At 46.4% G+C, this 21,204-nt stretch overlaps 1 protein-coding gene across 1 annotated transcript in view; it reads right to left on the bottom strand.

Moving 5' to 3' along the window:
• CTNND2 (catenin delta 2) overlaps window positions 1-21,204 on the bottom strand; it is an 840,020-nt gene that overhangs the window by 50,785 nt on the left and 768,031 nt on the right. Inside the window, exons 16-17 of the mRNA XM_045285280.1 lie at window positions 9,001-9,211; window positions 215-299 (exon numbers count right to left, since the gene is read on the bottom strand). Of these exons, the coding sequence (XP_045141215.1) occupies window positions 215-299; window positions 9,001-9,211 (296 nt within the window). The remainder of the gene's footprint in view (window positions 1-214; window positions 300-9,000; window positions 9,212-21,204) is intronic.

The raw sequence follows: 21,204 nt of genomic DNA, 5'->3' as shown, positions 1-21,204 counted from the left end.
GAATCGACTTAAGGCATTGAGTTTGAGTTTGTGACTGTAGGTCCTTGTGGCCAGGAAAGTCCAATGGGTCTAGAACCAGGGATACTTTGTGAGCTCCTTTGGCTTCTTCCTAGATTCTTGAATTTCAGCGACAGAGCTGATTGACACGTGCCCTCCGTACTTGTGACGCACCGTGTGAGGGGTTGAGGGTCTGTGGTGGTTAAGCCGGCCTTACCTTTTTGTAGACACTCCTCAGATCGCGGTACTGCCACATGCTGTTGAGGACCTGAGATGCTGCCTTGACCACTTTGGGAGAGTGTCTGCAGGAGAAAAGACAGGAAGGACCAGGTGGTGAGTGGGCAGCCGGGCTCCAGAGCAACACGGCCTTGTCAAGACACTTCTGGATCTTTCTCTCTGAAACAGGATCATTCTCCTCGTCTCTGACCTCCTGCTCCTCCACGCACCCACCGTGCGGAGAGGCAGAAATGAAGGGCTGAGAAGGTGTCATCACAATGCTGGCGGTCCGAGGGGCGGGGTCAGTGCTTATGGCACATAGCTGAGAACATAGGTTCTTAGCTGCCAGCCCAAAGGTTGGAGGATCCCATCCACCCAGAGGTGCCCGGTAATCTGCTTTCAAACAATTAGCCACTCAACAGTCCCAGAAAGCACAGTTCTGTTCCAAAACACAGGAGGGGCTCTAGAGTTGGAAATGACCAGATGGCAACAGGCTAGTCCAACGTCAGATTTAGCACTTTGAGAAGACAATAGAAACTCATCTTCTTTCTGGAAGTAGGAGGGCACTTCTAAGTTTGGTTCTACTATCATGAATGATGTTGGGCAGTGGGGACTACCTGTGAATGCTACCATGTACTTGCTGGCCCGCATATGTGCATCTAAATGTAATGTTCCTGTTGGGGTATACAGAGAGGAACCAAAATGACATTAACCTTCGTCGATGAGTGGTTCTTAGCATTTGTGAGCCACAAATACGTTGGAAAATAAATAAGTAAATATGTTATCTTTGAGTTAGTACTTCTCTTCACCTAGAAGCAGAGACTTGGTCAAGAAGTCTCTGTTGCTGCCTTCAGCAGCGTGGGACCATAAGAACTCGATGGTGCCTGGCTCCCAGGGTCTACTGCTCTATCTTGGACTGAATGTGAGAAAAATTCCAAGTCATACAAAAAGCCCAGACTTCAAGGATCAGGCAGTAGCCAAACAACACAGGCCTATAAAGTGAACAATACACTCACAGGAACATACTCCTCAGAATAATTAACTATACAAGACCAGAAGGACAGCATTTGCCCTAAACACAAAGCTCAGAGGTCAGGAGTTATCAGGAAAAGTGGAAGAAAGGAAACAGGGAGCCCAGGGAGGAAGTGAGGCTGTTGTCACACTGAGAGAATTGCAGCTCATGTCACGAAACAAAATGTGTGCAAAATGAGCGGGAAACGGATTTGTTTTGTATAGTTTCACACAGAGCACAATCGAAACACGCAAACCAAACCAAACACGAAATCCACATTGATTTAACTCATCCAACTTCTTGGAAGCCACTTGTGGCTACAGAAACAATAAGCTACCTGCAGGTTCTGGGTTCCCATGGGGTGATTTCATGGGTCTCTCAAGGCTGGACTCTAGATGCTTTATTCACAGTGTGGCAACTTCTGGCTGGAAGCACACAGTTTCCATAAAGAACCAGAGAATAAATATCACTGGCTTAGAAGTTATTCTAGTTTGCAAGAGGGCAGCGGTAGACCATCATACAGGGATAGGTGTAGTTGTGTTTCAGGGAAACTTAATTTACAAAAACAGCTGGTGGGTGAGGTTTGGCTGTTGTCTGTCCACTTCTGGTTTCTGGGGATGGTGACCCTTGGGGTTGCATCGAACACAGCCATTGAGATAGATCCCAACAGACAACCCTTTAAACTAGCGAGGACTTTGGCCCACTGATGAGCAAGTCGGAATGGAGACTAACAAACCTTTGAAGTAAAAGGATCTGTGAAAAAGGATGCAAATACATGGTTAACTGGGGTGAGCTTGGTTTTGGGAAGCACAGTTAAGGATATTGCAAGGACGTGGGGAATGTGATGAGATTACTGCATGCTGATATGAGAGGCCTTTCATTATCTTCCCATTTCATTTTCCATTAATTCTTTGAAGCACCCTTGTACAAAGTAGAGAGAATGGCTGCTGCTTTACATTTGCAATTCAGACCAAAGACCAGTCCCTGGAGACGGACACCATGTTTGGTACCGTGGAAGGGCCACGGGCAAGAGGAAGACCCTCAACGAAATGGATTGACACAGTGGCTGCATCTATGGGCTTGCCCAGAGGAACGACTGGGAGGAGGGCACAGGGCAGTGCTGTGTTTCGTTCTTTTGTGAATAAGGTTGCTACAGGTCGAAGTACCTAACAACAACAACAACAAGCAAAGAAGCACTGGCGGGATGGTGGTTATGCATTGCACTGTGATCTGAAGGGTCAGCAGTTTGAAACCACCAGCTGCTCTGTAGGAGAATTAGTCTTAGTTCTACCCTGTCCTATAGCGTTGAATGAGTTGGACTAGACTCGATGGCAACGAGATGGGTTTTGGTTTTTAAAAGCAATTAAGAGGTAGACCCTCCATGAGATGGACGGTCACAGTGGCTGCAATAACAGCCTCACACGTAAGAGCAACTGTGCGGCTGGAACAAGATTGGTCAGTGTTTTGCTCTGTTGTACATGGGTCCCTGTGAGTCAGAACTGATGTGCTGGCATCTAACAGCCACAGCACGCTCCAAGCTTTGTTTTCCACTCATTTGCTTAAGGGCAACAGTAACAGTCATCCACTATTGGTTGATCAATTATACAATTGTTAATTTTTTAAAAGTCCACGACAAAGTACCTATTCTAAGGCAACCTATTTCCTTTTCCTAAAGCAGATTTGACAATTTCCCATAAGGTTCTTAATGCAACCCTGCAGTCCTATCATTTAAAGACCGAAAGGGCTAGATCTTAGGTATACCTACAAGGAGAGGCATGCTTTATTCTTATATTTCAATGGTGGGCCATGAGAAAATGCTATGTTTTGCTGCAATCTATATGTATGAGCTAGATATTTGTCCATGAAAATAGTCAAACAATTCCAGAGGCAGACACATTAATATTCAGGTGATGGTAAGTACCGCGGAAACATAGTTAGTATGCAAAAATTCCTCTGACATAGTGCAATCTTTGTGTTTGCATTTTGCTTAGTTACAAAATAGAGACTGTGGCTGTCTAATGAAGAGCAGATTTTAACCTCTCAATTAAAATGCCAAGACATCAGAGTGCGGGGATAACATTTGAAGGTTACAGAATCATTGGCTTTCTTTGCAGTCATGGTTTTGATCCACAAGGCTGATACCATAGCAACTTCTACTTGAGGAACTACAGCTATTGATTGAAGGCCTTTAACAACAGAGTGTTTCTAATGTGACAAGTGATTGTAACTCAAACCACAAGTCACAGTTCCTTCCTGGCAAGTCACCGTTGAGACTGTTAATAGCTTTTCTGTCTTAGGACAAAACAGAGTGACACATTCCACACTATTTCCAACATAACTGTAAGTATTGGAAACAACAAAACAAAATGAAACAAGTGCTCCTCTTGAGAAATAAGGACGTTAAAGGATGTCTGTCGTGTGTGTTTAAAATGATATGAGAAGAGTATTATAAAGTTATCAAGACTTGGAAGTGTTAAGCACAGACTCGAGTGAGAGTCCGGAAGGCGTATAGAATGCCTCTTCTTCACCAGAGTTGTCAAATCAGGGGTGGCCCAGTATTTCTGAGGTGGCCTGCTAACTTCAAGGTCAGCAGTTTGAAATGATCAGTGGTCCCATGGGAGAATGATGAGGCTTTCTACTCCCAGTAAAGAGTTATAGTCAGAGAAACTCACAGGGGCTGTTCTACCCTGTGAACATAGATTCAATGGCAGTGAGTGTGGGGCTTAGCTCCACCAGCAGCAGGAAATTCGAAACAGTGTTTGCAAAATACAGTGGGCCGGACTTTTAAGCAGCCCAGATCAGCAACTCCTTAGCCTAACCCATCAAGACCATTGAAAAACAAGGGGACTTCAACAAAATTCACAGACAAAAATGGAAGGATAAAAGAATGGAATTTCCCTAATAACTTTTGAAGCCCCCTTTGTATTTAAGCTTGCATATCTTTAGAAATAAAGCAAACACACACAATGCCATGGACAGGGTAGAACTGCCCCTGTGAGTTTCCAAGACTGTTACTCTATATGGGGGTGAAAAACCTCATCTTTCATTCTCAGAGTCAGCTGGTGGTTTTGAACTTCTGATCTTGAGGTGATCAGCCCAATGCTTAACCACTACACCACAAGGGCTCCCATCAGTAAAGCGCAGACATGCACAAAATAGTGAAGGAAAGCATTTGTCCATCTGGGGTTTCTTTCCCTATGTTGTCTCAGACCCAAATAAGGCTTGAACTTAACATCTTATTTGGAAGGATTTTCTAAAGGCAGATTTAGGAAGGACAGCTTTGCAAAGCAGTTTATACATTAATTTGGAGAAATTTATATTGCCTCTGTTTCCAATTATTAAAACATCCTAAGTCTCCAACTTCTATTTTCAGTCAAGACAGGGCTTAGGCACCCATAGGATCTAGAATAAAACTGACTCTCATGGTTCAATTTTCAGTCAAATATGAACACAGGCGAGCAGTTCAGCTCCCTGCAAGAAACATGAGGCTTTGGGCTCCCGTAAAGAGCTATCGTCTCAAAAGCCCTAAGGGACAGTTCTACTCTGTTCGATAGTGTCACTGTGAGTCAGAATCGAATCGATGGCAATGAACTTGGTTTTGGTTTTATAAGAACCCTAACCCTAGTGAGGTATGCACACTTTAGAATAACCAATCACTTGAAATCAAAGGGGCAACATATGCTGAAGGACAAAGTTCAGAAGAGTTTAGCCCTACTGTCAGAGTGATTACAAATTGAGCTGCTATCCACAAGGTCAGCAGTTTGAAACCACCAGCCACTCTTTGGGAGAAAGATGAGGGTTTCTACTCTCGTAAAGAGTTACAGTCTCAGAAACCCACAGGGACACTTCTACTCTGTCCCATGCTGTTGCCGTGACTCAGCATCAAGTAGGGGACAATGAGTTTGGTTTCCTGTTTAATTTTTTTTTGGAGGAGACTGAAGGAATCTGTCTGTCTAGCTTAAACCTATGATTTGGGGCCTTTCTCCTAAATTCATTTTGCTTTGATAGGAGTGAAAAAGCAAATGATCAAACTGAAGGTAGAAGATTAGAGAGGAACTATGAAAATACCACAGGTGATTAAAAACCTTCTCTTGACTCCCAGCCTGATAAGTGACAGGCAATGCTGGATGAGAATGACTAAGTGGTACAGCTGGAGCTGTGTGGGTGGCTGACTCAGCCCAGTTCTACACTTCCAATTCAGCGAGTAAATCCAAGCAGTTGACAATTAGGGACCAAACAAACAATGCAACAGTAAGAGGAAACAAATAACTATTGAAATTTCCATCAAAGTAAGGGTGTGTTTGAGATCATCTGTAGGGAAAGATACTTCCCAAGTGAGCCATCAAGGTTGGACAGACCTCCCAGGGCCATCTTCTGGCTTGGCTAGAAGGATGTATTGACATATAGCTGATTTCCATCCCAACCCTTGTGATAGATAGGTTTATCGTGCCAACCTGGCCAACAACACATGTGGGATTAATAAGGTTGCAGTTTAATTGAAAGGCAAAGAGATAAATGGCTTGGCGAGACTTTCCTTTCTGTCTCTTGCTCTCTGATGATTGGACCAGTGTGCGGCTGCCTTAGCACACTGACTCAACTTGCAAGCTACACTACCTATGGGACATCCAACCTGTGGACTGTGTCACTATAGTTTGAGGTTCCTTGGAGACTTGCTTTGCCACACTGCCGGTCTATACATCACTTGAGCTGGGGACTGTCGGACCCTGTCATCTGTGGCTGGATGGCATGTATTGCTCTACAGAAGACTCAGCTGTCTACTTCCTTGACTTGCACCCAGCAGCCCTCATGAGTTGAAGGGGTGCCAGTGTATTAACTGTCTCATGGAAGTGAGTTGAACTAAACCATTTGTACTGCTCTCTGGACTAAATAGCTGTTTATTTCTTTGTGGTCTATCTATCTATCTATCTATCTATCTATCTATCTATCTATCTATCCATCTATCTATCTATCTTTATATAAAATCATAAGTGTCCTGTTTTGGTTCTCTAGATAATCCTAACAAACTCCCAAGTGATTCTTAGTTTGTTTCACCAAAATTACATTTTCTTACGGTAGGACTAACAAAAACATCTCGTTTCTTTAAGGTGTATTTAGTACTCACTGGCAACCGGTGTCTAGAAATCAATTTCTGAAAAACCACCTCCTGAAAGACCAGTGGAGCACAGCTCTTACCCGGGCACAGAGGGGGGCACCATGAGCCAGAACTGGATCAACAGCAATGGGCCGGGCTGGGATTTTAAGGAGGTTGTCTCTGTTAGGGATGTCCTCAAGGCTGGCATACAGGGACACGCTCCATACTGTTCTCCAAAGCTCCCAGGCTGTGCATTTTGATCTTCGGATGACTCATAAAACTAAATCACTAAATCAGAGTATCGTGAAGACTGGCGACTTTGGGAGAGGCCCAGCCAGAATGCTCCTTAGAGGCGAGCATGGCGAGACTGTCTCCTGTGCTTTGGACATGTTGTCAGGAGAGACCAGTCCCCGAAGGAGGACATCGTGCTGGGTGAACTAGGGGGGAGGGGCAGTGAAAAAGGGGAAACCATTGATGCGATGGATTGACTCAGTGGCTGCACTGATGGCTCAAATATCAGAGCCGTGGTGAGGATGGGGCAGGACTCTCGGGTGCACTCAGGGACACTGCAAGTTGGAAGGGACTCGGCGGCACCAACAATAACATGTTTTTAGGTGGCATGTGCATCTATGTGCATTTGTTTAAAAAACACCAACTTATTAAGTTCCTAACACAGGAAAAACAAATCTGTTAGAAACATCAAAGGTCTAATGAAAGTCAATGGAGCTCGCAGGGCACTGGGGTGCTAACCATGCAAGGTCGGTGGTTAAACTCAGCAGCCACTATGAGAGAGGAAAATGAGGCTGCTTGCCCCTGTAAAGATGTCCAGTAATAAAAACCAGGGCTGGGTTGTTATGAACTGAAATGGGCTCAGCGGCAGTGCACTGTTTTTTGGTTCTGAAACTAGATAAAGCAGAAAACCATGAGGCTTCCCCTTGCTGAAGAAGATAGAAGTGTATTGTCATACAACATGACCCAGGAGTCCCTGGGAGGTGCAAATGGTTAACCTGCTCACCTGCTGACTAGAAGGCTGGAGGTCTAAGCTCACCCAGGCATGCCCTGGATGGCCTGGGGCTTCGTTCTGAAAAACCAGCCTTTTGAAAACCCTGTGGAGCACAGTTCTCCTGCAACACACAGGGGATCACAAGCAGTTGGGCTCGAACACTATTAACTCTTTTCATTTGTTTACAATCTTAGAAGCTATCAGTCAGGCCAACAATCTAAATTGGGCAATTATTATATCTTGGCCCAATGGGGCTTTTCTGACTTGACATAGAAAAGTAATCAAGTCCTAAAACTGAACTATAGATTGGACCTGCGGGGAGGTCTCAAGACGCTTAATCGGAAACCTGGAAACTTCTTTTATCAAATACGGCTAAGAAATGGAATTAAATGAAAATAATAATGAGATATTTTCCAAAAAGTCTCAAAGTGAATCCCTCGCAGCCTTCAATAACAAAGGGAGAAATTATTTAGCCTTCAGATGTAAAGGTATGGAGGGAGGGTGAGGGACAGAAAATTCAAGAAATAGACCCTTGATAACTAAAGGTTTTACCTCTTTAATCTTCTTTGATTACATTGAGGGACTTCCAGGAGGCGAAATTTAATTAAGGTTAGTGAGTATTTCTGTTCCGTTGACAGCTTCTTGATAAACAGACACTCTGTCTTGTGAAGATATTTTTCTGGCTCAGGGAGGAAGATACCGCCGCTTCGTAAATCAAGCTGGAGGGCACTCTATTTGTGGAGGTTGCAATTGGGTTGACATGGAACCTTATCGTTTCCTATTTTGTGCACAGGAATGCCATCAGCCTCCTCTCCTGGCTCTCTCTACCTGGGCAACACGGTCCTCCTTTAAGGCTTGGTTATCACTTCTTTGAGAAGGCATATGAGACACCCCTTCCTGCAATCTGAGATTGGAATGTGTAGGCATTCTAATTCATTCGATCAAATAACTGTCCCCGGATCCTACAACCAGTAAGGGAGGGTGCTGGATTCGAACTTCCTTCCCTCAGACTCTACCCAAAGACCGAGCCAGGTGCTGTCAATTTCTACTCACGAGGACCCTGCGAGTGCAGAGTAGAAAAGTGCTCCAGAGGCTTTTCAAGGCTGTGTGCGGCCTTTGGGAAACAGATTATAGACTCCCGTCTTCCAAGGCACCTCTGAGTGGACCTGAAATGACAACCTTGTGGTTGGTAGTCAAATGCCTAAGCGGTTATGCTATCCTGGGATCTCTGACTCCAATAAACTTCAGTTTCTCCCCTATGATTCTGGCACGATGACTTGCAGGGCAGAGCCGGGACATAGAGCAAGAGGTCCAACATATGCACTTGCAACGAAGGACCAAGACAATACCCGACTGCGTGTCTGTTAAGCTAGTTGTCTTTTCCACGCTGAGGTCGTGCTCTGAATACCTACATGGGTCATGTGTACACACAGGTCACGGGTCCGCTCTGCAACATCACAGTGGCCGCCAAAGGACGATTTCTCATCCATTCGAACGACTCACAAGATCAGCTGCCTCGTGGGTGTGAAGAGCAGAAGCGGCTTACTGTTTTCATTCCCCCGGAGTATCAGAGCCAAAGCCAGGCGGTGACATTCACAGACGAACAATCGTCAGGGGAAGCAGGCACACTAGGAACCCAGTCTCCCAGCACAGCACCGTGGGAGCCCCCACCTAACTTACTTGTCTCCTTTACTTTTGGAGATGCCGACCAACTTCTCGATGCCACCGGCATCCCGTAAGGCCTTGGCGTTCTCCATGTTCTTGGTGATCACCTCGTGCAGGGTACAGCAGACGGCGGTCACCGTGTCATCCGACATGGCCTTGCTCGCCGAGGTGGTGCTGTTGTTCCCGCCTGGCAGCCTGTGGACAAGGTCTCGCATGGCGTATTTGCCTTAGGAGAGAAGAGGAAGGGGAGAGTGGCAGTGAGGTCGATGGAGGCAGAGGGTGGAGAGGCATGTAGGGGCCGAGGCACAACGAACGAGCATCCACCTTCAGGCAGGTGGCCTGTGCCCCAAGGCTGGATGAGGAGACTCACTACCGAGAGAAGAGCGTTTCGTCACAGCGAAGGTGCGGACTTTGGTGCTGGTCAAAGGTGGGGGCTGGAGGGCTGGGAAAATGATTTCCCCTTCCATGGGTCCTTAATCTGTAAGTCAAGAATGATAGTAGGGGCCCCATGACCAAACAACGGTGCGGAGCATGTGATTCATGGTGCTGACAGCATTTAACACACGGTGATGGATTGACAGGGGCAGTCTCTTGGCGGGACTACTGGAAAGGTCAAAGCTTAGAGTCCACCCAGAGGTCCCTCTGATATACTTCCAAACAAATCAGTCATTGAATGTCTTAGGGAACACAGTTGTACTGGAACACACCTGAGGTTCACACACACATCCACAGGCAACTGGAAGGACACCGGGGCAGAGCTGAGCATCCTTCATTTCATCACCATGCTAAGCTCCAGTAGTAGCCCACCTCTACCTTTGAGGACTCTGGGGGGAATGAAGTGAATAATGAAAGAGCCGGGAGTTCTCGCTCATAGCAAAGCAAGACCCAGTATGCCTCTGAGAACTTGCTATGTGAGGGAATTACAGTGATTGGAGCTGAGCAAGACCCTCCATCAACGCAACAAAGGATAAAAGAACAGAGAACAAAAAACATCTCAAGCTTTGCAGATCGCAGCCCAAGTCCTAACCACGACACCCTCATAGGCTGCCAAAATGACAAACAAACCTGTCTTGGAAGAAGCAGAGACAGAATGCTCCTTGGAGGCAAAAGTGGCAAGCCTCTGTCTCGTGGACTTTCGGCATGGATCAGGAGAGACCCGTCCCTGGAGAAGGACTTCATGCTTGGCAAAGTGAAGGGGCAGAAAGAGGACGGCCCTCGAAAGGTTGGATTGATGCCGTGGCTGCAACATAGGCTCTGGCTTAGGAACAATGGGCGGTTGGCACAGGGCCGGGCGGGGTTTCGTTCTATTGGGCACAGGGTTCTCCATGGGTCTGCACCAACATGTTGGCATCTAAAGCAACCCTTTCAGGTCATCTGGATGGTGCAGTGGAGGAGGTGCTGGGCTGCCCGCTCACGCTTCATCGGAGAACAGGTAGGCTGTCTGCTCCTTACAGCCGCGGAAACCCCAGGAGGAGTTCGACTCTGGTCTAAAGGTTCTCGGTGAGTCATCACGGACTTGACTTGACTTGACAGCAGTGGGTTTTTGTGTTTGGATTTCCTCCCATTTAACATTTGCTAGTTTGGCATGTTTTTCTCCACGTGAAAAGAAAAAAAAAAACGACATCCAACTCTGCTTCCTGATTTCACTTAATCATTATTAATCTCGCTGCTCCCAGGGATAAGGGGACTGAGGGTGCCATATTCACAGACGGCTTTTAGTTTACAAAGCACTTTCCACATGGCCAATAGCACTGTGGGGCCCTTAATTCATCCCACCTGCAGCTTCCAGTCCTGTTTCTTTAATTTACTTCTGGAAGTGACTAAATAGTGCCCGTAATAAAGTTGACTGTTAGAAACTTTCTCTCACCCCTGCCCCCTTACCAAGTTTGGGAATTGGCAAGTGTCCAAAGCTGAATTCCTTCCTCATCTCCAGCCTCCAGTGTGATATATTTAGCTAGCTCCTAAAAGCGATTGGAACTATTTTCCCTTCATACCAATCTGTAATGATCTCTTCTTTTCCGTCTCCTTCTTGGTTGTGTGGTGACTGGGGCTCTGAAGAGGAGCCCCGAGGGAGAAGGTGTGGATCTCTCCACTTCAGGCAGAGATAAATAAAACATGGGCCCTTTTAATTTGGGAATCAGCTCTTACCCTAAGTTTAGGCGGCTTATTTTAGCTTGGCCAAAAAAAAAAAAATGCTGATGTCTAAATTACTGAAAGAGGAAAGACTAAGCATCTTCATTGACTTGATGATAGCTGGGGACGTGTCTGACAAAAACCGTTTGCCTGAAAACTCCCAGTACAGCATGTTTATTTTCTAATGACAGCACTTAAAATAGTTTGAAGATGATGCTTTCTCCAAGGATAGTCCTCCGAGCCACTAACTTTATCAATTTATCATTAAATCAGACCTAACTCCAGCCAAGACTTTACTTTTGTTGCGCTCAGCATGCTGTGGACTTTATCAGCTCATTAACCCTCACCAACCACTGGAAGACAAATTTGTGTCACACAGAAGTGAGATGAAGGAAGTTCTATCCATCTCTCTACCTACCTACCTACCTACCTACCTACCTACCTACCTACCTACCTACCTACCTATCTATCCCACCCTGGCTCTCACTCTTTCGCTCTCCCTTAAAAAGGGATTGTTGGAGGAAGGGCAAGAGAATTTACAAGAAGATTTCAATGATTGTGCATATGGCACCATGCACGCTCTCAGTGGAATATGGAAGACTGGTTTGGGGATCTTGGACATTTTCAAGGTCGAAAGCAAAAGTAAGGAGAGAGATGATTGGTTGTCTTTTTCATTTTCAATGTTTACATGCATTTGTTTTCCAAATTGTGCTGGCATCTCTCTCTCTCTCTCTCTACCTACCTACCTACCTACCTACCTATTGATCTGTTGTGGTCAGGTGATCTTGAGTGAGTTCTGACTCATATACATGATAAAGCATTTGCCAACTCAATGTTTATCAGCGACACAGATTATGTTCATCATGTTGTACAAATGCCACCTTCCATTGTACTGAGAAAATCAACTGCTTTTTCAGTGGAATCCTATCTTCACATGAAATTTGAGTAGCATGAATAATTTTTCAGTCTTTTAAAAATTTCTGAGTTTAATTGGGGGAGAAAGTAAATAGGACTTAAAAATCATTTACAGCCACATACTACCCTGTGATGAAAGGAGCCTGGTCCTGAAACGGTTAAGCATTCAGCTGTGAACTAAAACTGGTAGTTCAAACCCACCCAGAGGCTCTATGAGAGCCAAATCTGGCAACCTGCTTTGGTAAAGATTTCAAAACCAAACCAAACTCACATCCATCTTGTCGATGCCGAGTCATAACGACCTACAGGGCAGCGTAGAAGCCGAGTCATAATGACCTAAGGGCGGCGTAGAACTGCCTCTGTGGGTTTCTGAGACTGCACCTCTTTATGGGAGTCGATAGCCCTGTGTTTCTCCCACAGAGTGGTTGGCGGTTTTGAACTGCTGACCTTATGGATCGCATCGCAATGTGTGCATACACGAAATCCCGACAGGCAGTTCTACTCTGTCACATAGGATTGCCAAGACAGCATTGACTGAATGCACCCCCCAAACAACAACAACAACAACAACAACAATGGTGTGATGCAGTGCTTGCAACAGAAGGTCAGAGACCAGATAATCGGGTTGATCTAGGGTTGCCATAAGGAGCCCTCTCGGTATAGTGGGTTATGTGTTGGGTAACTAGTCCAACGTCAGGAGTTCAAACCAAATGGATTCACAGCCTTGGAAACCACAGGGGATGTTCTACTCTGTCCCTAGTCTCGATGAATCAGAATCGGCTCAATGGCAGTGAATGAGGATTGTCATGGAGTCCCTGGATGATAGAGGTGATGAATTTCTAACTCATCTCAACCTTATAGGATAGAATAGAATAGTTTTTTTGAGTTCCTGAGGCTGTAAATCTTTACAGAAGCAGAAAGCTTCATTTTTCTCTCATGGAGGAACTGGTGAATGTGAACTGCTGACTTAAGGTTAAGAGCTCAATACATCGTAAGCCACTATGCCAGTCTATAAGGCTGTAAGGGGAATAATAACATTAGGGAGGTCCCCATATGTTAGGGTAATCAACCATGTGAGATATGGAGGGTAACCAGTACCCAAGAACCACATTCACAGGGCAAGGAGAAGGCGGAATGGAACCAGGAGGCACAGGGATGAAGCGGTTCCTGATGTCACACTGAGGGGCCGCCATCATTGAGATGGAACAACGTGTCCATGAACCGTTGATTGGGGATCTGACAGTCTTCTCCATAAGCATTCACTTAGTTCACAACGAAAAAGACATTAATATCCTCAACCTGAGTTCCCGAACACTGTAAGGGAACAGCTTCACAGATTGCAGGGATGAAGATGAGCACACTCTTGAGGGACATTTGGAGCCCTGGTGGTACCATAGTTAAGTGTTGTGTTGCCACTGGAGCCCTGGTGGGCCGACCCACTCAATTGTTCTGCAGAAGAAAGAGCTGTTGACCAGCTTCCAGAAAGATTCTGGTCAAGGAGACCTTCGGAGGCAGTTGTACTCTGTCACCTAGGATTGTTTTGAACTGAAATAGACTCATTAGTCACTAACAATAACCATTGTGCCTACCACACTGTCCCAAACCCCAACTCACTGCCATGGACTCAATTCTGAATCACAGTGACCCTATAGGAGAGCACCAAACTGCCTCTGTGGGTTTCTGAGGCTGTAGCTCTTTTTAACCAGAATCTTTATCTGAACAGTTTTATCAGTATGTAATTCAGCGACTGTATCTCTTTATGGGAGTAGAAAGCTTTATCTTACTGCTGTCGAGTGGCTGGTGGTTTTGAACTGCTGACCTTGGGTTAAGCAGCCCAACGTATAACCACTATGCCACCATATTATCCTCGACAAAATAATAGATGTTAAAATCTTTAGTATGTCTATGAGGTAATGCAATGTATTTTTGTCTATCATGGGGGAAAAAGTAAATGTATCTTAAAGTAGAAATGATGGGCTGCTTGCTAGTATGTGAAAGGAGATGAGAAGAGACATTGCTTACAGTGTGCGCTACATTAAAGAAAGCTTAAAGGAAGAAAATGTGCTTTTTTTTTTTTTTGCTGGTTTATAATAGCTGCAAATAATGAGTGTGAAAGAAAGAGTGAAATGTGTTAAGGTTTTGATGAAGTTTGCCTGGCATTGATGGGCCTATTTTCAGGTTAGAGAAGACGGGTGGCTTCTCCACTGACCGCTAGCGTTACACGAGTGGTCTCTATGAGTCAAAACATTAGCATTTGATTTTCTCTTGGGTCAAATGAAAAACTGATCTATGAACCCACTTTCTCATGTTAAGACAATGGGACAAGTTTTCTGTGTTTCCTTCATCTTCAAAATACTCCACCTTGTCGGTTCATTTTCTGGTGCATTTGTTAATGTCTTGACATGCTTTCATCAAAAGTTCCTAACCGACCCGCATGCTAAGATAATCCCACCACCCAAGAGGCCTAGTTGTTCTCCAGTCAGTTCTGGTGTTACAGTAACATTGTGTTCCATCGGCTGTTCAATGTCAGGTGTGTTTTTGTTTGGATGTTTGACTATGTTGTGGAAATTGACCTTGGTGTTCACCGAGATTATGGTCCCAGCCATAGTGTTTGGTTATGTCAAAGAAGTTTTCGTAACTTTGCTCCCTGTCTGCTCCACTACATTTATGGACATGACTGCCACAAACTTCATGCACCCTCTGTCAAGCCTAGGAGCCCTAGCGGTGTAGTGGGTTACATATTGGGCTGCTAACTGCAGGGTCAGCAGGTTGAATCTACTAGCTACTCCAAGGGTGAAAGATGTGGCTTTCTACTCCCATTTTGTGTTTATGAGTTGGGCTGCAATCTCCATGGTTGGCAGTTCAACACCACCAGCAGCTCTGAGGGAGAAAGACTGGCCTATCTATTACTGCAAACAGTTACAGTCTCCGAGACTCACAGAGGGGTGTGCCATAAGTCAGCACTGAGCTTAATTAAAGAGTTACAGTCACAGAAACCCACAGGGCAGTTCGACCTGGTCTTGCTCCCAAGAAGTGGCTGGTGGTTTTGAACTGCTGACCTGTGGTTAGCAGCCAGGTGATATTTTAAGAAATTTAGGAACCCCGGTGGTCTAGTGGGTGATGCAGTGGGTTGCTAGACAAAAGTTTGGAGGTTGGAACCCAGGAGCCATTCCATGGTAGAAAAATGAGGCTGTTGGCTCCCATAAGGATTTCCAGCCTTAGAAACCCAAGGGAGCTGTTCCACTTCGACTCTATGAGTCAGAATTGACTTGATGGCATTGGGTTTGATTTGTGAAACTAGAATGCCATATTCCTTCAAGGAAATCTTATTCTAATTCATCCTTTAGTGTTCAAAGGGGAAAAAATCCTTAGAAAATTCTGAAAATAGTTGTGAAAATAGAACACTGTCAGGAAAAGTTATAAAAACCATCCTGTAAAGAGAGCACATTGGTTGGTCTTGCCGGCACCATGGGATGAGCAGTTAAATATGCCTCTGCCCACCTGCCTAGGGTTCTGTCATATAGACTTATGGCCATTTGTCCCCCTTCCCACAAGAACATAATTGGACAAACCCAGTCTGGACCCAAGGCTGTATCCGCGATGTCACACTGGAAGGCAAATGGAATTAGGTATGACTGCCGCATTAACGGACACGACATCCATTTCCCAGGTGGGATGGATGCCTGCAGCATCCTGACTTAGTTCGTGCCTGAAGGAGCTCCAACCCAGAAGCTGTGCAGGCAGGCGCTTGTCACACGGGGGCAACATGAACCGAGAGGACCCCCAGTGCCACGGGAATTGTTGCTGTCGCCGTTGTTAGGTGCCATTGAGCTGGTTCTGACTCACAGCGACTGTAGGTACACAGAAAGGAAGTGCCCGGCCGACACCATCCTCACAATAGTTCTGCTGTTGGAAGCCATGGTTGCAGGCACTGTGTTCATCCATCGGATCCAGGGCCTTCCTCTTTTCGCTGCCCCATCCACTCTGCCAAGCATGATGCCCTTCTTCAGGGACTGGTCTCTCCTGATAACATGCCCGACTCTAAGAGATGAATCCTTGCCAGCCTTGCCACAGGAGCTGTTGGTGAAACTCAGGAGGGGAGAATGAGAGCGTTCCGCAGCCCCAATCCCAGCAGCTGAACATAATTCCGCTCCCGAAGGACTCCCTCCCTCCATTGCGTCCGTCCGCTGTGACTCATGGCGACCACGCAGAACCGCACTTTAGGGTTTCCCAGAATATGTCTTTATGGGACATGCAGCCTCATCTTCCTCCTAAGGAGAGGTGGGTAGGTTTGAACCGACCTTGCCTTGTGTTTATTAACCCAATGCTTAACCTGGTGCGCCAGTAGGGCTCATTCCTGCCCCTCGGAGCTTGGAGATTCCAAGACAGAAACCGACGTATGAACCTTGATGGTTCTAGTTTTGACGCCCCACACGTGTCAGTGTGTCACACCATGATGGCTTGCCTGTTGCTGTGATGCAGGAAACTATGCCACCGACCGGCATTTCTAACCCCAGCAAGGTCGCCCATGGTGGACAGGCTTCAGCAGAGTTTCCAGACTGTGAGACTAGGGAGGAAAGCCTGGCCATCGACTTCTGCAAATTCCATCATACATCATATGAGGACCATGGGTGCTGGCACCACAGAGTCTGACACAGGGCAGCGAGATGAGCCCCCTCGTGGGCCACAATCAACTCGCGTGGGACTCGCTCAACCCACGGTGGTGAAGATGGTGCAGGTTCCATTCTGTGGTATGCTGTGGCACCAGGAGTCAGAGCTCACGTGACCACAAGCAACGGCAACGATTCCTTTTTATAACCATGTCCTTAATGGGGTCTCCAGAGGAGCCCTGGTGGTGTAGTGGTTACCTGTGGGGCTACTAAGCACCACGCCAAGAGCTCAAAACCACCAGCTGGCTCCACAGGAGAAAGACGAGGCTTTCTCCTCCTGGAAAGAGTTACAGTCTTGGGAACACACCGGGGCGGTTCCACCTATCCTACAGGGTCACAGTGAGCCCGAATGGACCCAATGGGACCGAGGTTGAGGTTTTTTGGTTTTGTTTAGTTGTTTGTTTGAGACTCAGCTTAAGTCAAACAAACAAAAAACCAAACTCACTGCCATCGAGTCAATATGGCTCACAGCGACCCTATCTGGACAGGTAGAACTGCCCCGATGAGTTTCCGAGGCTGTAACTCTTTACGGAAGTAGAAAGCCCTCTCTTTCTCCCTCGGAACTGCTGATGGTTCCAAACACTCCAATGGGTATCACTGAGGAGCCAAACACTTGCTCGAACAATAGTCCTACACAGATGCCAACAGAAACATCCACATCCTCATGCTTTGCCCCCACCCCCTCGCACCACCCCCCTTACAATTGTGATGTAGAGAAAGCACTGCAGAATAACAACACCTGGAACCATGCGTTCTACCTGCCGGGATCACTGAGCAGTCGGTCCTGAGAGCAGAACACGGACAGTGAGCGTGGCCCCTGGAAAGAGATAGCACCAAACACCACAATCTTCTACGTCTACAGTGTCCAGCACGCAGTTCTCAGGAGTGAGTGACTACCCGCAAAGAAACGCCCAACTCCAGCTGTGCGGAAGACAGAAGGATGAGCCATTTTCAGCACAGTGGAGTCTGATGCAGGGGAATCCACGGAAAGTGCTTCTGAGGAAGTCTCACGTTGTGGGAGTGTGAGGAAACAAGGCATGGAGCGGAAACTGGGCCAGGCACAGCCAGGAGTTCCGCACGAGGCTGATCCGAGGATACAACAAGCGGAGAGTTGCCAGAAGGCTTGCGGAAGCATCTTTGAGAACTAGGACTCAGGCAACTTTGGGGACATACTGGAAACCCAGAGAGTGAGAGACACAACCCAGTTTAAGGAGATTTCAGACGTTTCAATACGGATTCAGATGGAGAGTCCTCCTTTCACCACTCCCCACCTGCCACCCCAAACCATCTTACTCATCTGACCAGAAAGACCCTTCAGATGAAGATGTGAAACCTGCTGATGGTTAGATCGCTTGAAGCAGAGCCGGCGGCGAAGTGGTTCTGCACTGGACTGCTCTCTGCAAGGCCAGCAGGCTGGAAACACCAGCTGCTTGGGCAGAAAGACAGGCGTCCTAGTCGATACAGAGGTACAGTCTCAGAACGCCAGGGGCAATTCTCCCCTGTCCTACAGGGTTGCTCTGGGTTGGCCATGACTCTATGGCAGTGAGTTTGGTTTGGGGTTTGAATAAGCTTGAAGGGAGACATTGAGGAGGGACTTTTTATACGGTGCTATCCATCTTTCCCGGGGATCCACACATCAATAAGCAGCGATGGTTAAACACTGGGCTACTGACTACAAGGTGAGTGGTTTGAACACACCGGTCCTCTGCTTCCATCAAACTGACAACCAGGCCAGTGCTCCCTGCCCTGCAACGTGTTAAAGTCAACAAGAAGACAGCACCACCACATCACGGGGGTCGGCGCCGGCGTGCCTGCATCGGAGTCTACTATGGATTTCTGGGGAGAGCCCTTTCCCTCGGAAGGTGCTCATCTGTTCCTTTTCCCTAGGCATTTCCCCCACACAACGACAACGACAAAACCCACACCCAACTGCTGTCATTTCTGTTGTCGTTGTTCTTTTTGAACCATTTGGGAGTTCTTACAGATGTTGTAACAATTCATAATTCAATTAGGTCAGGTATAATTGCACAATTGCTGCCACCATCAGTTTCAAAACATATTCTTTCTTCTTTAACTACTTGATAGCAGCTCCCCTTTATCCCCTCCCTCCCCTGCCCTACACCCCCACCCCCAGGAACCCTTATTGTTATGTTATATATTATGATTATTTTCCATATCTTACACCAGCCAATATATCCGTTCACCTACAATTCTGCTATTGATCCCCTCAAGTGGGATTATACAGTCATCACTGCTATCAGTCCCACCCCCCCTCAGGGAATCATTACTCTTCCCTTCCCTTCAGGGAATCATTACTCTCTTACTGTTTCTGGAGGGTTATCTATCTTGGCTTTCAGGCATCAATGATCATAATTAAACAAATGAACATATTCATGCCTAACAAGATTCATGATGTAAAACAAGAACCATAATAGTGAGGGGAGGAAATATTAAAGAACTAGAGGGTAGCTGTGTGTTTCATCAGTGCTATATTGCACCCTGGACTTAACATCCCTTCCATGTGGCCCTTTAGAGAGGGATCGTCCAATTATCTTACAGGTGGGTTTTGGGTCTCCATGCCCCTTCACATCGATTTGGTTACTTGTTTTAGAACGTCTGATACCTCTTCCCATCGACACCTCATGATCACACAGGCTGGTGTGCTTCTTCCATGTGGGTTTTGTTTCTTCTTAGTTAGATGGCCGCTTGTTTAACTACAAGCCATTAAGATCCCAGATCCTGTATTTCTTAATAGCCAGGCACCATCAGCTTTCTTCATCACATTTTCTTATGCACCCATTTTGCTTTCAGCAATTGTGTTAGGACGATGAGTATCATACAATGCTACACTATTAAAACAAACCACTCTTGTGGTCTGATTAGAGGCCCAAATCCTATCTTCTTCCTTGTTGTATTTACACACACACACACACACACACATACACACACACGGACAAACACACCTATCTCTATATATTACATATATACATATCTATATTATACCTGTATATAAGAATTTTACTTTCTTCTTCCTTCCTCTTTTGCTTTTTTCTTTCCTCCTGCCCCACCTTCATGATTACTCATCATTCATCTCTCACTAATTCCTCTCGGATACGTTTCAACTGATCACACACCACCAGGAAGGCTTCACCCTCTTCAGCGTCTGTTTTAGTACCCTTGCTATTTCCGGTCCCTGTCATTGGCTCACTGCTCCCCTCCCCTCACTTCCTCCCCTTCCATAGCCTCCCACCCCCACTAGAACCCTTGGTCCTATTGCTGTCTCCTTGAGCTTGCGTTTCTTGTCTGTCCTAAAGTCATCATGGATTCTTGGTGACCCATGTGCTACAGAGGAGAACTGCACCCCTGGGGTGTCATGGCTGAGACCTGTCAGAAATGTGATCAGTGAATGGGTGTGTTTGAATTGCCAAACTTTCGGTTAGTCACCAAGGGCTCACCGCGTTTCTACCACGCAGAGACTCCTTGCATTGCCTTCTCCTAGTGCCATCAAGTTGATTATGACACAAAGTGACTCCCCATACGGTTTCCCAGACTGTAAATCTTTATGGGAGTTGACAGGTTCATCGGTCTCCTTTGGAGCAGCTGGTAGGTTTGGACCACCAACCTGTGTTGTTAGCAGCTCAGTGTCTAACTCACGGCACCACAAAGGCTCATTCGCATCTTCAGACCCCTAGATCAGAAGCCAGAGGGCACAGGTGGTTCGGTGGTAGAAATCTCAAACCTGGGCTTGATTCCTTGCCAATGCAATTCCTGCACAGCCACCACCACCCACCTGTCAGTGGAGGCTTGTCAGTTGCTGCAGCTTAGAGTGATGCTTCCAGAATAAGATGGATGACAAGCCAGGCCACCTGCTTATTAAAATCCTATGGATCACAGTCACCCAAGAGTGGCCATGGGGATGACGCCAGACTGGGGGCCTGGTGGCCCGAGAGCACTATGAACGCAAGGAACTCCACAGCAGACAACAACACAGTGGTAAGTCTGGGGTCTGAATGTTTGGATTTGATAGAATCCGTTTCCCATTTAAACCTAGGGAACATTCTCCTTCCCCGGATACACGGGAATTTCAGACAGTGTTTATTAACAAAAGCAGTGACCTCTTCTCATCATTTGTCCTCATTTGGGGAATGACTTTTCATGCCATTAGTTCATCACATAACTTGATGTCTAAGCTAGAGTTTATATCTAGGTTTCTGCCATCGATGTCCTCATGGATTTTTTTGGTCTCATGTACTTTGGACATGTCAAGAGAGACTGGTCCCTGAAGAAGGACATCATACGTGGTAAAGCAGAGGGGCTGCGAAAAAGATGGAGGCCCTCCACAAGATGCTGGGACACCGTGGGTGCAACAATGGTTCAAGCAGGGGGACAATTGTGAGAATGGCACAGGAAGCGGCAGGGCTTTGTTCGGCTGTGCCTCAGGTCGCTGTGGGTTGGAACTGACTCAATGGTATCTAATAACCACCATCACCACCACCACCAC

This window comes from Echinops telfairi, unplaced genomic scaffold (genome assembly GCF_000313985.2).
Source record: "Echinops telfairi isolate 266 unplaced genomic scaffold, ASM31398v2 ScPeMD7_7469;HRSCAF=8507_1, whole genome shotgun sequence".
In the NCBI taxonomy this organism is placed as follows: domain Eukaryota; kingdom Metazoa; phylum Chordata; class Mammalia; order Afrosoricida; family Tenrecidae; genus Echinops; species Echinops telfairi.
This window is presented reverse-complemented; position numbering and strand designations above follow the sequence as displayed.